We start from the raw sequence: 17,030 nt of genomic DNA, 5'->3' as shown, positions 1-17,030 counted from the left end.
TAGCACACCCTAGGCAATCACAGTCACGCACCAGGACTTTTCACAGATAATAACTCATGGAGCCCTTTGTTATTGTGAAAAGTATCTCTGTTTTAAAGCACCCCCTACTTCCATTTGAGAAGATGTTTCATCTTAAAGCTCCAATGATTCAGGTTTTCTCAAACAGAAGTACTAGCTGCAGCTGCGCTGATCAAACCTGGCACGTATTTCCCAGCCACAAGGAAATAAAGCTAAAAACCTTTTCCTGTTGCGCCTTAGTTTTTCAAACACAATGAAACACAGCTTTCGAAAAGGTACCCTGAACTCACATTCCTGTGGTTTCCAGTGTGCTTACCAGCATGCTGCTTGGCCAGCGAATACAGAAATTACTAGAGACCTAAAAGGCTGCCAAGAGCCATCCTAGGTAGATTTCCTCTTCTCCACCTCCCTTCCGTGACCTACATTCATAACACCTATTACCGTGCAAAGACACTTGGGTTAACGACAGCACGAGCGGACAGGCCCAAGGACCCAGACTGATTTCGCTTTCCTGGTTTTACCTTCTTGGCGATTCTCTCTAAGGGTGGAGCTGTGACATTCAGGCGACTCTCTTGAGATCAGTTTTATTTCACACCAATGGGAATTATGCCTCCATAGGAGCTGCAGCATTGGCCCCGTATCTCACAAAAGCCAGTTGTCTTGCATTACGCTTTTCATGTACCAAAGACATGGCTCTTAACTACAGCGTTTCAGCAAGCAATCATTGTATTAAAACCTCAGGAAAATCCCAGAACACACACTACACATTTAAATGTTAGTTTGCATTAAAGTCTTCGGGAACATCTCGATTCTAAATTGCTGTTTAAAATCTGGGTGCTTCAGGCTTACCATTTCTATCACTTAATGCCAGTCAGAAGCCCCAATAGATAAATGAAATAAATCAACTGCTCCTGGAATCAACAGACACAGTAAAATCTTTTGTATCTTAATTCAGATATATGCACGGATTTTTTATATATACTTTCAATGCAAATCTTCGGGTTTCTCGTTTTCACTTAGGTTTCAGCTACTGCTCTTGTTAAGTCTACTTTGACCATATGAGTAGTAGGAGAAGATCCTCCTTGGAGACCTTCCAAGAAAATCTGTGGTCTGGGTACATTGCTTGAGTTGTCACGCTTAGTCTGGGTGCTGACATCTTTTGGCAAGTACACTTGGGTGGAGTTCTCTCTTCTCATATGGCTGAGATCAGTCTGCATGGCACGGGTTAATTTGCGGCGCAAATTGGCCTAAAGACACAAAAAGAATGAGATTAAGCAAAATTTTGTTTGAACATTTTAGCACTAGTGTATACTTACGTGTCTTTGTATATTTTACATCTATGGGCTTCATAAACCTGGAACGTGGCCCACTTCACCCTGCTATAAATACATGATTGCAACCACCATTTGATAACTTCTGAACTAACAGGATGTGTGAACAGCACTGGAGGTAGCCCACACAATTCTAAGTCAGCCTCTTACTGCTTTCATGTTTTCCTTTGGTTCCTGTGCTTCAAATTTTGTTAAATGTCGGAGCCTTTGTTTTATTAGAATAAAATGTTGTTTTCATGTTAAGCTCTTCCAGTGCTTCAAATTAACTTCAATCAGTCTGAAAGCACACTAAATGAGATGGAAACCTAAAACAAGCTTGAGGATCCCAAATATTGTGGATAATCAAACTACAGGATCAAGCCTTTGTCTGGTTTCAGACCAAACGTGATGAGGTTTAGTTGCTGGTGTCACAAAGCACCAGACAGAAGGGAAAAAATGCCTTCCTTCACGACATTGCTTATGAACCCCTTGGCAAGGGGCAAAAGGTAAGGTAATTTATGATTAAAGCTCTGTTTAATCACAGAAACTGCTGTAGATACAACAACAAAACCACTTCTCTCAAAGTGTTACTATTACAAAGCACTTGAAACAACAAAATGCTCCTTATTTCACTGAGCCTCCTATGTCAGCAATGATGTAAAACACTGTAAATCATATGACATAATGTTGTCATCGAAATATACAAAATACAGTCTCATGTGGTGGGATCCAGACCCTTACATGTAAGTGAGAAAGTCCCTGGAGTCCAGTCCAGTCAGCAGAGACTGGAGTCAGTGGAAGCTGGAGCGTGATTAAGTTGGACAAATTTGGTGTTCATATCAGGGTGAGTCAAAATATTCTCCAGACTCCACTAGCTAGGTCTCTCTCAGCTGGAATGGAAGTTGAAGCACGTATCTGTAGCTGCATTTTGGTATCTTAATCTACAACTGAATCTTAGGCACAGTGTCATCAAGGAAAATACAGAAAAGAACAGTAAGGAACTTACAGAAAAGACAGCATGGAAAGAAAGACAATATTTTAGTCTTTTTTTCTGAGGGTTTTGATGACAATTAAAACAAGAGCAGGAATGAGATACTGTTTCTCTGTTAAGTTTATCCCTCTTGAAAACTGGATGTACACTGTTGCAAGGAACAATGCTTGCACAGAGAAACAAATGGGAGCTGAAAATTTTACTTCTAACATCAAACAGGTGTTCTAACAGACTCATATTTTAACACTTCATATCGCTACAAGTTTTCTGGCTAAGTATGAACAACAGAAAAAAAAACCAAGGCATCTGAGCTCATCCTCTAGCAAAATCTGCAAATATGGCTGATGCTGCCCTAAAGTACTGAATTCACAGACGCACTGGTAAGCTATTTCTGTTATTTTAGCACTTTGATTCTAAATGTCGTATCACCTCCATATTACAAATTCACCATAGTCACTGTAGACAAAACACTTTTGCATGCATCTGGGATTTTTTGTTTCAACTCGGCATCACTAATCTCCCATATGGACAGTTGAGGCTAAAACACCCTTAGTACTTTAAAGTACTTTCTCTAAATATTTCAAACTAACGAACTACAAATTTGTTTGTGAGTGGTCTTCATGCTCAGCTGTTGGAAAACATCACCCTTGCTTACGCTAAAGATAAACCACTGACCACATCTTGTATTTATGTACTTTTGTCCATTACAGAAGCAAATGAGGCTTTTAGCTAAGCCTCTTGTAAACCTAATTGGCTTCTTTATATACCTCAGTAACAACTATTACTTAGAATCCTTTATAAGCCAGTTAACACTGGCAAGACTTCTCAGTCCAAAATTTTGGTTTCTTTTTATAACATTGGAGATTTCATGGCAAAAAGAACAACAGGAAATAGGCGGCACAGCAGACCACAGGCCTCCATAGTGCATCTGTTCACAGAAAAGAAATAATCAACCCTGCAGTATTCTGCGTCCAGTTGATATTGATAACTGCAATATTCCCTGTACTCACAAGTTCATTTGGACTGAATTGTGAAAATCTGGTGCTACACCTTGGCAACTGCATGTGCTGGCAAACCCTAGGAATAAGCTTTTAAAATATATACTGTTCCTTTAAAAACTTTTATGTATACGGCCAACCTTCTGTGGACAGAATGTGATGTCCAATCCATCAGAAAATCACCATAATAGTGTAACAAACATTTCCTCTGGCTTATATATACAACAGAAAACCTACTTGCTCTATTTCTTACCTCTCCAGTCCTACATGAAAGAGGGATTTTTTTTCCCCCCCAAAAAAGCAGAATTGGTTTTAGCAAACATGAAGAATCAGGATAAAATGAAAAGTATTTCATTACAAAGAAAAAAAAAAGGGGGGGGGAGGTGGCATGCTCTGATACCTTTCAAGGATGAATATATTAGCTGAAAGAAAGTTTCTGCAGGGTCAAACACATCCAAAGGTATTCCTCACCATTCTGTCTGCCAGTTACTACATTTTATCTCCTCTTACTTGACAGTGATGAACATTAATATAAATTGCTCAACTTCCAATAACGTTTTGCCTGACCCAAACCTTTCTGCCATCTTTTTTTTTTAACAAAGACAGTATATAGCAATATCTTCAAGCTGTTAAATTTATTACAGTGTAGAGAAACAACTTTAAAATTCAATGCTAATCAACAAACTCCTATTACTTAAAGAAGGCAACTGAAAAATTTGGAATGAATAGACTTAGCAGTGGAAACACTGCTCAAAAAACGGGAAAAATATGGAAAAAGTGGGAGAGTAAGAAAGTCTAGGAATAAGGAGAGAAAATACCGGGGGAAAAAATACTGAGCCAGTTGTAACAAAGTGTGCATCTTTGAATAAGGTTAGATTTATGTTGCAAGGAACAAAAGTTTACAATAATTTATTCTGAACTTTGTTATTCAACAATGAAAATCTGGTAATAACAATACAAACCAATTTTATAGCTTTTCTTCTGAGTTCCCATTCATTCCATTCGTAGGATGTCACAATAGTTGGAGGCAAGATATGAGTATCAGTTTGAGTACTACTGTCACATTTTGTGGTTGGTTTCAAACATTTGTCTGCATTTCTGGCCTGGATGAAAAAAACCACCAAAACCAAGCAAGGCATTAATGAGAAGAATACAAATATGTAAGAGAAACAGCATACGGATATGCTACTTTTTAAAAGCAAAGAGAAACCTGCAAACCACAAGTGGATAACGATTTTTACATCCAACAATATTTTTGTTTCCCCTGCCCCCGCTAAAAAGAAGAAACCATTAAGTATTTGATGGATTTAATTTCTGACAGAAAACCCTTTAGGCAGAGGCCACAGCTGAATTTCAGGCTCCCACATCCTGAGTGAGAGCTTAATAATTGGATTTAGGTAAAAAGGGGTCCCATCACCACCACCAATATTTTATGGTGCAGGCACCTCAGTTTGTCTTTATGAATGGACTAAAAATCACAAATCATGATTAGGAGAAGTGCTTACAACTCTGCCAGAGCCAGGATATAAACTGTCTTTCTCACCAAGGGCCTGTTCAAGACTACATTCTTTCCATTGCTAGGGACCTAGAATTCACAGTGGATCACAGAGCACGTCTATGAATCCAAATCAAGTCTTTGGATTTCACATAGTAGCACTGTTGCATTCATTATTAATGAGTCCCCTTTAATTTTGTAATATTTCCATAATTCCTGTCCCCAGATATTGTTACACTCTCATCCAGCACATACTGATGAACTGCTAAACTGAAGTTCCAGTTAATACGGTATCTGGCTTATCTTCTGTTCCATTTATTTACTGTCCCTTTAAGCTACTTTTGCAAAAATGAGGAAAAGAAACCATCAGACACAGGATCTTCCTAAGCCAAGGACAAACAGCTTTTATCACTGCCACAATCCTTTAGCTCTACATATTCTCCTATGAAGACATAAGGTGATAAGAACATAAAGGGAAAATGTTTTATTATCAACGCCTTGAAGACCTGGAAAAGAGAGACCTTCAGACATTCTGTAGGATAGGCAGATGATTATACTTCTTTCCTAAAGACAGGTATCATCTGTTCTCTTTATGTTCTAGAAAGGACAGATCAACCAGTGACCCAACAGCTGTTTAGCATGAGGCATGGGCAATGTGTACCTGCGCATAAGGAGCAAAGTATTCAAACTGATGACGAAGCTCAAGCAGTTGAATTAGCTCTGCATGTTCTTTTGCTTTTTCGATGTTCAGTTGAATGAACTTATCCGGATCTTGAGCAAAGATGTATGCAGCTTCTTTGCAACTGAAAACATAACATCTCTCCTTGTGCTTCAAAATTCCAATAGCGGGATTTCCTAAAAAAACCAAAACAAACCCCACAAAATAAAATAGCAAACAGTATCATATCCAATACAAAAGACATTTGTAATCAAGATTCTGTGTTTCCCTCAAGTCAGTTTCACTTCCTTTTTTCTGAAATCAGAATAAATCCCTGAAAGTAAGCTTTTTTAAATACCGAAAAGTCTGTTTTGTTAGGTCAGTACAGCTGCTTTTGATCAGTTCACATCCAGCATGCCTTAGTGCATGTTTGTCAGAAAAACAACAGATAAAACACCTATAGCAAAGGCATAACAAAACAGCCCATACACACAAATGTTTTCCCTATGATCTCCAGCAAATACTTGATTGCAGATCAGCAGTTCATTTATACCAAAGGTCATAACACTGAAATTAACTGAAGAAGCAGATGAAGCAGCTGAGAAGCTGGACAATGAATTAACAGAGAAAATGAAATGTTAATAAAGGCCAAATAACTTATATAGGAAAACAAAAATTGAGCTCAAGGACACTGGCAGGCTCTGCTTCAGCTGTCATTGCCCAGGAAAGACCTAGAATCATCACAGACAGTGCCCTGAAAATACTACATGGCAATACTCAGTGGCAATCAAAAAAGCAAAAAGAATGTCAGGAATTATTAGGATGCAAACAGAGGTGGAGAAGAAAACCAACATTATAACAACCTATATGCTACATTTGTAATACTACATTTTGTTCCAACACAACAGAATAAGAAAAAGTAAAATGAAGAGAGTTGGGAGTGATCAGAGGCTTGGAATATCTTTCACAGAAGGAGGGGTTAAATAAAGAGGCCTCTTCAGCATTAAAAAGAAGCAACTGAAATGAAGTAATATGATACGGGGTTATAAAACCATGAATTGCATGCAATATAAAATTACTATTTGCTAATTTTCCTAATAGAAAGACTATCAGGTCTTTGATGAAATTATCAAGCCAGAGCTTAAAACCATCGCAAAAAGAGGTACCTTTTCATAGTACATATAATTACAATTGCAGGTCTCTTGACAATAACAATAACCCATGGCAAACTCTAAATGGATTCAAAAAGCAATCAGATAGATGAAAAACCTCTATCAAGGATTATTCAACAGAAGGTTACAGACTCAACATTTATCTGAGGAAATCCCATAACCACTAATTGCTAGAACAGGGAAGGATATAATTAAGGAAGCATCATGCTAGAACAGGGAAGGATATAATTAAGGAAGGATCATTCCTACTTGATTTCTCATGATCTTCAAGTGTTCATGACTGTCCACGTCCAGAAATTGGATACAGGGCTAGATAGACCTTCAGTCCAACCCAGGACAGTTGTTCTCATATGCAATACTACATAAGTGTAAGTAATTTACACTGCCACTAAAATACCTATTTTTTAATACTGCTAAGTAATGGCAGTAGTTTCCTCCCAACCTCCTGTAGGTTTAAAAAAATTCTATATGGATAGGTTCTATAAAGGATAAAGGATAGGGAGACAGAAACCATGAACTGATGGGGTAGCTGAAATAAGGCTTGCTTTCAAGACAAATGACCCTAGAAGAGACCAAAAAATTTCCTATGATTAGTTGACTTAATCAAGTGCACTTTCGTGTTCTTTTCAGAGAAGATTTTTAGTACTTTATAACGACTATTTAAAAATACATATGATGTAGGAATGAATGGGTGCATTTGCAACACACGGATACACAAAACAGAAGGAATGACCATTTTCCTATGCCTGTATTAAAACACACTAACAACAGTAAACGAACCTGCATTCAGCTGCAGTGTAGGTTATACAGATGCACATATAGCAGGAGGAAACATTTATCCATCCCATCTTGTTTCTGCCTCTGCTTGCTCATGCCTACTTTCTGTTGAAGCCCTCCTACCCTACATTTAGGGCAGTTTATTTGTGTGTTTTTAAAAGAAAAATACTTTAACGGGGAAATAAGTTATCTGGGGTGAAAATTACAAACATGAAAATACAGTACTCCAGCTTTGACGTAAGAGGATGCATTCAAAACATGTCTTTCCATTTCCCCTAGTACTTGTGTACATATAAACTATGGGAAAGACCTAACTACAAACCATACCTGGGAGGGTGAGGCCTCTCACACCAATTGCATGTGCACAGAAACCATGGTACTGGATTAGCAACTGATCAAAATTATCAGTAGTCTCTGGAAAAAGCCATTCTTGGTTCTTGAAATCAGAAACATTCACTCTGGTTCCTAACAAAAGGTTTAACAAAGGAAGGATTTCAGTAACAAAACATCAGATGTTTATAATGATGTTGCAGGATGACCAGATTACTCTGGTCTTCACAGGGTGACCTGCAGTGCAAAGATCCCAAAAGCCAAACTTTAGCCCTGTCTTAAGAGAGATCCTACTGAAAAATCAGTCCTGCAGGAGCCTTCTTTAGTAGCAATAGCTTTCTTTTGGAAAGCTTTCTTTCTCCCCCACCATATAGGGGACAACAACAGGAAGGTAATACCTTATTCTTCTATTTTGTTTTCACCCACTCATCCATTACTCCCCTGGAGTATAACTTGGTTGCTAGGGTTACCATCTTACAAATAACTTCCAGTAACCAAAGCCTTGTTAAATTAGCTTTTTTATTCCCCCCTCCATTTCAGAAGTTCTGAAAGGTATAAAAACACATAGACAAACTTAAGAAATTTTTAAAAAAGTAGAAATATTCTTCTCTCATCATTCTGCCATTTTTTTAAGGTATGTTTGTATCTAGTAGCTATATTTTAATTTTATATATATAAATAAAAGCCCAAACTACACTACATGAAAAATAAATCCACATACTACAACACTCATTTTAATTTACTCTGCAAATTCTGATTATTAAAAAATCAATGTGTAGCACCCTCTGTAAAGAAAATTCAAAGCACAATATCTTGGAAAATGAAGGAAAATTAAAAAGTAATAACTTCCAGTACCCATGGTTTCTCTTATCCTTTCCTCATCACTTTTCACAGTCACTCCTTCCAGAAGAGAAGTTAGCACTTCCTCAGGAAAAAGCTGTGATTGGATTTCCGAGAACTGTTGCAGATTGTTAGTCATATCTGTGAGGAAGCTTAGCAGTAGTATCTGATCCTGAAAGCTGGTCCAGAGGTTAGAAAGTGCAACAAAGAGAGGCTAGAAAATAAAGAAAATTATCCAAAATCCAGATTTGTTTTATGTCCACAGTGTAACCCAAGTGCTGTGCACAACAATCCCTGCTATGAACAAAGTGGGGCTGACCTCCAAGGCCTTCAGCATCCAGAAATTCCAGGGGAACTCCTGGGCTTTGTAAGAGGAGCTCCCATCACATATGCCCAAAGCACGTACGTCCAGCATGTAGGACCATAGGCCAGTATGGTACTTTTCTACATTTTACTCCAAAGCCTTTCCTAAATACGTTACTCTGAGCCCATGCTTGGAACTGAGCACTTCACTGACAATACAGTTTTATAACTGAAAATAAGGCATACAGGAATAAGAAGGACCAGAAGAAATGCACCTGGTTAACTACCAAATGAAGTAAAACCACATCTGCATGTACAAACCTATCAGATTTTGTTATTTTGTCTGCCCTGCTTCCAGAGTCACCTCTGGAATTCATCAGCATCAGTAATGCTGTGGAAATGTTACGGTTACAAAAATGGAAGAAACTAAAGGAAGGGCAGCAAGATCAAAATAATTCTTACTAGAATAAACAAAGAATTTTAATGAAATCTACTGTTTCCTAAAACAAAAGTTTACCACAAAGTTAGGCGTTATGCTACGCTTTTTGAAAGGCAGAATGCCCTGCTTCTCTACATGTGTAGAGGACCCAGCTTCTCAGCAACTAGCTGAAGACAAGAAGAACTATTTAAATGGAGTGTTAATATAGAAATCTCTACCTGTGAAAGACCTGAAATCAAAAGAAATCACATATTCTGTCTTCAGCAGAGAAGAAAAAACAACTAACCAACCTGAAGGGGGAAGAAAATCTAGGAAGGAAGCAGACAACAGCAGACAGCTTCTAGGGAAAAGGGTAACGTGTATCAGTCACTTAAGCCCCATGAAGATATAGGAGAAAAAAAACTGCTTTAAGCAGCTGGACAGGAGAGGAAAATGTTCCCCAAATGAGAACGTCTGGCTTATAAAATCACAAGCACACATAAACCGAAGTGTCAAATCACATCTGAGGTGTACCTCAGTTAAAGTGCTGTTCCCATGAGTTTCCAGCTCAGATGCCCTCATGGGAGGCGTAAAAAACACTCCAGGTAGGTGGTGGGGGCATGATCTTCCTTCCTCCCTCCTCCACAGTAGACTTTATTTTGCTTTCTAATTATTTGTTTAGAAGGATGAAATAAAACCTAACATATGTATGAACTGCATGCTAGTTCAATGGCTAACTACAAGGAATTAAAATGATAGACATATCACACAAAATAATGAGCTCTTGCATGAAAAGCAAATTAAATGAAGCTGGTTTCTGACATATTTCTCCCCCGTTTCCTTTACACCATGTCATCATAATAATCCCAGGTTTTCACACGGTCATCGAGCACCCTCCTTCACAACCTGCAGTTCGCACCACTCATTCCCTCTTCCTCCAACACCTCCCTCCCATGTCCTGTAGCTCCCAACTAAGGGTGAAACAGTACAGAACATCAATCGTGCAGAGGTACGTGGCTGCTCACTGGCCACACAGCACACTAACCAGCAGGTAATTGTGGCATTCCCATTTCAGACTTAATCTTAGGAGGGCTCTAACTGTGTCTCTCTAGTTGCTTGTTTTTCACAAAACTTGCAGAAAATGAAATATTTTGAGATCTCTGGACTCTGACAAATTCAACTGAAACTGGCCAACAGGTTCAGAAGCTATTGGGAGGGGCAAAGTGGCTGAAACCCCCACCACAGAAAGCTGATTTCTTTAGAAAAATTATGTCAAGGAGTCATACTGTAATTACAGGAATTGCTATCTGAAAGGACTAAAGAGAACCACACTCTGATGTGCCATTATCTGTTATCATTGTGTTCTTACTACTTCTGCAAGGAACAGGAGAATGTTTACACAAACCAGGAAAATATCACTGTAAATCTACAAATACTGACAAATGACTCAAGACACTTAAAATAACATTTAATTCTTTCCCCCCCGCCTTTGTACCTTGCTTTTCTTTTACCTTGAGATCAAGTCTTTTAGTTTAGTTGCCCCTTTAAAAATCAGAGATGGTGTTATAATAGAGAGAAAATAATGTAGCCTTTTTCTTAACACAAACTATACAAAAATACACTGGTATTTTGTAATACTTAAGTAATTTTTTATAATTAAGAAGAAATAGGTTTTCCATTCAAAATACTTACAAAAACTTCTTTGGTATCTATGGAAACCTTATTCTGCACTGTGTTTTTCAACTGCTCCACTGTCGCTACAAACTGCACATTCATCTTTTCAACTTCTTGAGCACTTGTAATTGCATCAGACTGGAAAGAGAACTTACTTCAGGTAAGAAGCATGACAGTCAAAAAACCAAGTAATTAGTAACAAGTATTTACTTGGATCTTTTCATTCAACTATTTTCAGACAACTGTTTTAAGGAACGAAATGCACCCTAACTTTCCACAAAATATATTTTTCCTTAAGTGTTCAGGTACAAAACCAGGTGCTTCTCTCAAATATATACTAGTAATTTTTATAGAAAACCTCTACATTTTTATAATGAAGAGAACTGAAACAAATTGAGAATAAAATATTTTTCCAAGCTTTATAATATACAGGAAAAACAAATTAAACCCTGCAGTTTCTCAAAAGACAAATTAAAAGGTCTTCATAAGCAAAACAAGTTTCAAGAATTTAAATTGTATTCTTCAAAGACTTCTGATGACTCCATATGAGTTGGGGATGTCTGCAGACTAAAATTGAGGTGATTTATGGATTGAACAAGGACATTTTTTCTCTCATGCCTTTTGGGGCAGAGTGAGTATCAGTACGCAAGCAAGGAAGAAGTCCTACTTTTTCAGTCCTTTATTAATGAAATTAAACCAAAAAAGGAAACCTCCAGAAATTAAGTGGAAGCACAGTCACACTGCAGCAAACAATTAATCCATTTTGTCTTTTAGCTGACAGTAGCCAAACCCAACAAGTTAGGTCCAAAGTTCATCATGACAGATGATGTAGATTCTCATATATTGAGATAATATGATTTCACTGATGTCTGAATAATTTTTCTTATATTTCTGTCCTGTACAAGTAGGTAACTTGAATACATTCAATCTGAAATAAAAACCCACAGGATATAACATGATGGTATCTCACCAGAAGGATGCAAAGGAAGGCCTCATATTGTCTCACATTGAACAGTGCTTCTTTTAATTTAAAAGAACTAAGCTGTGTATATCTGTGTTGGTCTTCCTGCATGGATTCCAACAGAGCTGTGTACTGGTGGGCTAGCTTATGGCAAGTATTAAGACTTTCATCAACAGCCCGGGTAGCTGATGGAATGGCTTCATTCAGAATGGCTGGCACTTTTGGTACAGAATAAATGAGATACATGTAAAGAGAATTATTTAAATCATTAGCAAAAGATTACAGTGCAGTATTTGAGCAAAGCAGACTTCCAACAAAATTTCTAAGTCTTGTCCTTATATTCATGCATTTCCAAATGCTTGCATACTAGATTCAACCGCTGTATCTTACTAGTCGAGAGGTTCCAAACAGTCAGAATTACAGGTGTGGAAATATCACAGTCAAGTCAAGGACTGTGAGAAAACTTGCTTCATAGTAGATGCAGTTCAGTTGATGCTACTGACATGGGTTTCCTGAGAGACTTTAGGCAATCTGCACAATTTTCAATTCTTAGTTTCTTCTAAAACTGGGCTGCAGACCTTTCTTACAAAGAAGTCTCCACACTGAGTTACAATACTACATGCACATTCACAAAAACATTTCCACTGATGAGGATTCAAAATCCAAAAGATTTCTGAGAACATGTTAAGAATCTGAAGAGGTTACTCTAAATTATCAGAATACACATAATGCCCCAGCAACTTCTATCACTTCTCATTACACATATGCAACACAAAATTGTAATTGAGTTGATAGTGTTCTTTCAAGATTTTAATTAAGTGCTTTTAAAGGCAAACATTACATATTTAATTCACTTAATGGCAAGGGATCAGGGAAGAGTTATCATGAGGTAAATTAGTGCATGAAGTTAATACACATAACCCTTCCACATCAACCACATAGGGCTCCCTCTTAGCTAAAAAGTAGCAGCCTACACGGAAACCTGTAAGTAAATACAAAATATGTACTTTTCCTTCAGGTTTTCAGACCCTGAGTCAAAGCTGTTTATCTAGAGATGGGATATTACTGGAGCCGCTCCAGTGAAGAAGGCCAGGAAGAATTAATCTGAAATACACAGCCCAAATGCAGTTGTCTACTTACAGTCATCAATGCTGCTTCCTCCTTTCCTGCATTCCTTGTTGTACAACCGAATTCCTGTGACCAGCATGGCAAGATTTTTCAGCTGTTGCTCTTTGTTCTTCTTACTGAGTGAGATGAAAGTAATCATCTCTGTCTGGGGGAATACACTCTGCAAGGCAGCTAGAAGCATTACAAAGGGTAAGGAAATTCTCAATATCAGGGAACAAAAAAGAAAATCATTAACAAGCAAAAATACCCTCTCCTGAACAACTGCAGAAAGTAGGAAATCCATGGCAAATTTAGGCTTCAAAGTTGAGCAGTGACAGTTTAGGTAGTAAGCATTCATCACAGTTTACCATATCTGTATCTAAAGATCAGCAAAGAAAAGGTAAAATGTTATTTTTCAATGAGAAAAGCCCAATTTCACAGCTGGGAGTTTACTGACCTGTTACCTCCCTGACAACCTCGATATCTGTTGGCGATCCCAGGCCAGACCTTAGCAGCACATAGCTCACAATCTTTCGATACACATTCTCCACTTCTTCTTGCACACGAGGACAACTATCTGTGATATCTCTGACCACAGGAGCCAGCCTTCCCTCCAGAACACGGTGCTGCTCACTGAGTAATTCAGCTAGGAAAGAAGGAATGTTAGGAAGCGCTATTTAAATTCCTTGGAATTTGGCTTATTCAGAGGGTGCAATTCACTTCCACAGTCAGAGCACCAACTTAAGGTTTCCGAAGCACAGACAGGTGGAAGAGATGTTAATTATAAAGTTATGGTACCTTGAACAACAGTGGAGTTAAACATTAACATAATTAGCATGATTAACATCAGTCAGTAGAGTCCAGGGAACTATTCAGGCCTAATTAAGCAGGCTGTCTGGACTCCTCTGGCTGCAGTAGGACCTAACACACACACACATTTCATACACACCTGAAGTTACATACACAAATCTGAACACTACCCAGGATCTCAGAATCTTACTGGACTTATTGAGCTTACTGAGTCCAGAAGACTGCAGAGCAGCTTCCTAGTTTTGCTAATTTTTGGTTTTAATCCATGGTAACAAGAAAACATTTTCATGACCTCCTCACACAGAAATGTTTGTCTGCTCTTTCTGTCTTCTGTTTCCCAGCAAGCCCTCACTGTCCCATTGAGATCTGAAATTACAGCAGAGACATTCTCCCCATCATTTTTCTTCCACATTCCCATTCTCAGACCATATGACGTTACCACGGATGAGACCAAAACATACTCGGTTAAAACCGCAACTAATTGTTCAAGATTGCTCATATCTCTCAATCAGGGATATCGATAAAACATCAAGTTCCCTTTCAGATATGTAAGTGCAGTTTTGGGTACTGGTTCTCTTTCAGATACATAGGTGCAGTGCAAGTTTTTCTTGCAGAAGGCAGCTAGCCACTGCACCTGAAAGCATAGCTGTTCTCAAGCGATCTAATACATTACATCCAGTAAGTCTCTCAGACAGGATGAGTGTACTCTCAAATATAATGCACATTTTTTCCCTACTATATCATTACTGAAACACCATACTCCTATATAGTACATTTCTCCAGGGATTTTTATTTTGCTTTACTGCCAGCAGTCATTTAACGGGAATCATTATTAGCCCTACACAGAGAGATATTAAATCCTAAACTCAGCATCAACTTCTATGAAAACATATTTGACATTACCTCTGTTTGCATAGTTCATATCAAAGTAAACTTGCATCTTAATTGTGCTCAGGGATGGGTTTGTTGTGTCAAGCAGCCTGGTAACACAGAGCTGAGAGAGACAGAGAAGTGAGTTCTTCCTCATCAAGAGGGAAAGGTCTGAACTGACAGTGACTATGCTACAGGTTTCACAACAGCAGTAGAGCCCCCTCCCTATCATTCTCTTGACATACTACAAACACTATGAAGTATAAGGCATTTACTAACATGAGGGAACACCTACTCCAGTCTTTAGCTACAGAACCATGAGAATAAAGTAGGGTTAATATTTTGAAAGTGTTCATATCAAAATAAAATGGCATTTTAGTTACAGGAACAGGTAGCAAATAATGCTATAGTCTTAGCTAAGTACTGACTCTCAACATCGTGTCAGAATTACCTGGGTAAGATTCTGCACTTCTTTTTTTGTAAGGATTTGATCCACACTGAAGTCATTTCTTGGATCTAAAACAACAGCTTTCACCTAGTGATTGCCAAAAGAAAACAATTTATATCTCAATATATACTGTTTGTAACTAACCTTTTGTTTTCTGAAAAATATTAATCCCATTTATACTACCTGGCCCTCCCTAAACAGAGAAACAAACAAAAGAATCCATCACAATAGAGGGAAGAGATAAACATCAAAGAATAAATATAGCTGCTGCAATAAACATTCACCTATGCGTCATGTCTTTTTGTTCATTTATGAAAGTGGGACGAAATGTTATTAAAACTTGGGAACACTTCTCATTTTCATTTTAGAAAGAAAAAAATGGTTTATCTGCCTGTTAAAGAAAACTGAGGGGGAACTCTGAGTCAGAGCTCAAAGAGTTCCCAGGACTCAGAACCTGCAGCCTTTTGAGGGCCTATGCCATCGCATAGATGGCGTTTCAGAGGAATGAAATACTTTTTCAGGTTTTTAGGACCCTATACTGAATATCACTGAACGCCCCTTGAAAACTTCCCAATGTGGGCTATCAGAAACCCAGACTTTTCAAAGTTCAACTCACCCCTGAAAGCCTCGGCTGTTGCCATCCCAGCCTGGGCAGGCTGCCATGGAGCTGCCATTTGAAGTTTGTTGACTTTTAAGAGCAAAGGAATGTTTATGTCCTTGGTTCACATCATTCAGTCAGAGCTGCATCAGTCAGTGACTTCGAGGGAAGATGTAAAATTATGCCCCTACCTCATGAAAGCCTTAAAAACCGGTTCGAACTGCCAAGCTATGGGCACCCAGGTTTGAAACTTCTGATCCGTATGCTATCAATACATATTTATCTTAATATTTTACAGATGACAACAGAATTTGAAAAACAGATTAGAAAAACACCCAGATGAAATAATAATAACCCCCCCCACCCCGAACATTGAATTTGCGCTTACCAGGAACGCCACCAAGGTTTCAGAAACGGTTTGTCCCTGGGCGGCGCATTCTTGTCCGATTTCGCGGATTATTTTCTTGATGACACTTTCGGCCTGGTCACAAGACATACTGGACAAACACACAGGTTAACGGGGTTAACTTTTATTTAAGATTTCGGGTGCGTCTCTCAACGTTTCTCCTCAAGCGGCTGAGGGTCGTCCCCCCCCTCGCCACCACACGGCCGGCCAGGGCGGGGGGGGGCCGCCCGCCGCCCACCAGCCCCCGGGCCCCGCCGCTTCCACGCCTTGGCCGCTTTGCGGGGGCACCCCCGACCCCGCAGCGCTCCCACCGCCCCGGACGCCCCCCAAATTCCCGCTCTCACCTGCCCCTCCGGCCCGGCCCGGCCCGGCCCGGCCGGCGGCAACCGGCGAGAGCAGCCCCGCCGCCGGGCGCCAGCCGCCAGACCGTTGCCATGGGGACGCGGCGCGGCCTGGCCCGGCCTCGGCGGCGGCCGCCGCCGAGCAGAGCGGTGTGGGCGGGCGGCTGGATGTGTGCGTGCCCCTGTGGGTACAGACCTGCGTGGGCGAAACGCGAGCTTACAGACAACGCAGAGACGCGCGTGGAGAAATGCGTGTTTAGGCAGAATGTATGGGGGGGTGTACATGCATAACATACATACGCAGATGGCTGTGTATCTACCAAACCTATTTAGCGGCATGGGGGTACAGTTATATGTGTACCTAAACATCTGTATGTGCATACAAACCATGTATGAGGACATCTATGGCTACACGTAGCTATGCATAAATATAGATACATAGGTATGTATAAACATGCACACATACCATACAGAGGTGTATGTACCTAAATATATACTCATGTAT

General features: G+C 39.3%; 1 protein-coding gene across 1 annotated transcript; it reads right to left on the bottom strand.

Annotated features, from left to right (window-relative positions):
- Nucleotides 1–726: 726 nt before the first annotated feature.
- CFAP206 (cilia and flagella associated protein 206) lies at nt 727–16,653 on the bottom strand. The gene is made up of 13 exons (XM_069804820.1): nt 16,529–16,653; nt 16,167–16,275; nt 15,184–15,267; nt 14,766–14,856; nt 13,510–13,698; nt 13,086–13,244; nt 11,955–12,163; nt 11,003–11,122; nt 8,605–8,803; nt 7,747–7,884; nt 5,474–5,667; nt 4,280–4,420; nt 727–1,265 (listed from the first exon to the last, which is right to left on the bottom strand). Exons 1-13 carry the CDS (start codon nt 16,618–16,620, stop codon nt 1,035–1,037), a joined length of 1,956 nt encoding a protein of 651 aa, XP_069660921.1. The 5' UTR covers nt 16,621–16,653; the 3' UTR covers nt 727–1,034.
- Between the last annotated feature and the right edge of the window lie 377 nt (nt 16,654–17,030).

This window comes from Haliaeetus albicilla, chromosome 17, assembly GCF_947461875.1.
Source record: "Haliaeetus albicilla chromosome 17, bHalAlb1.1, whole genome shotgun sequence".
In the NCBI taxonomy this organism is placed as follows: Eukaryota; Metazoa; Chordata; class Aves; order Accipitriformes; family Accipitridae; genus Haliaeetus; species Haliaeetus albicilla.
Note: the sequence above shows the minus strand (reverse complement) of the source record. Positions and strands in the feature narration are given on the sequence as shown.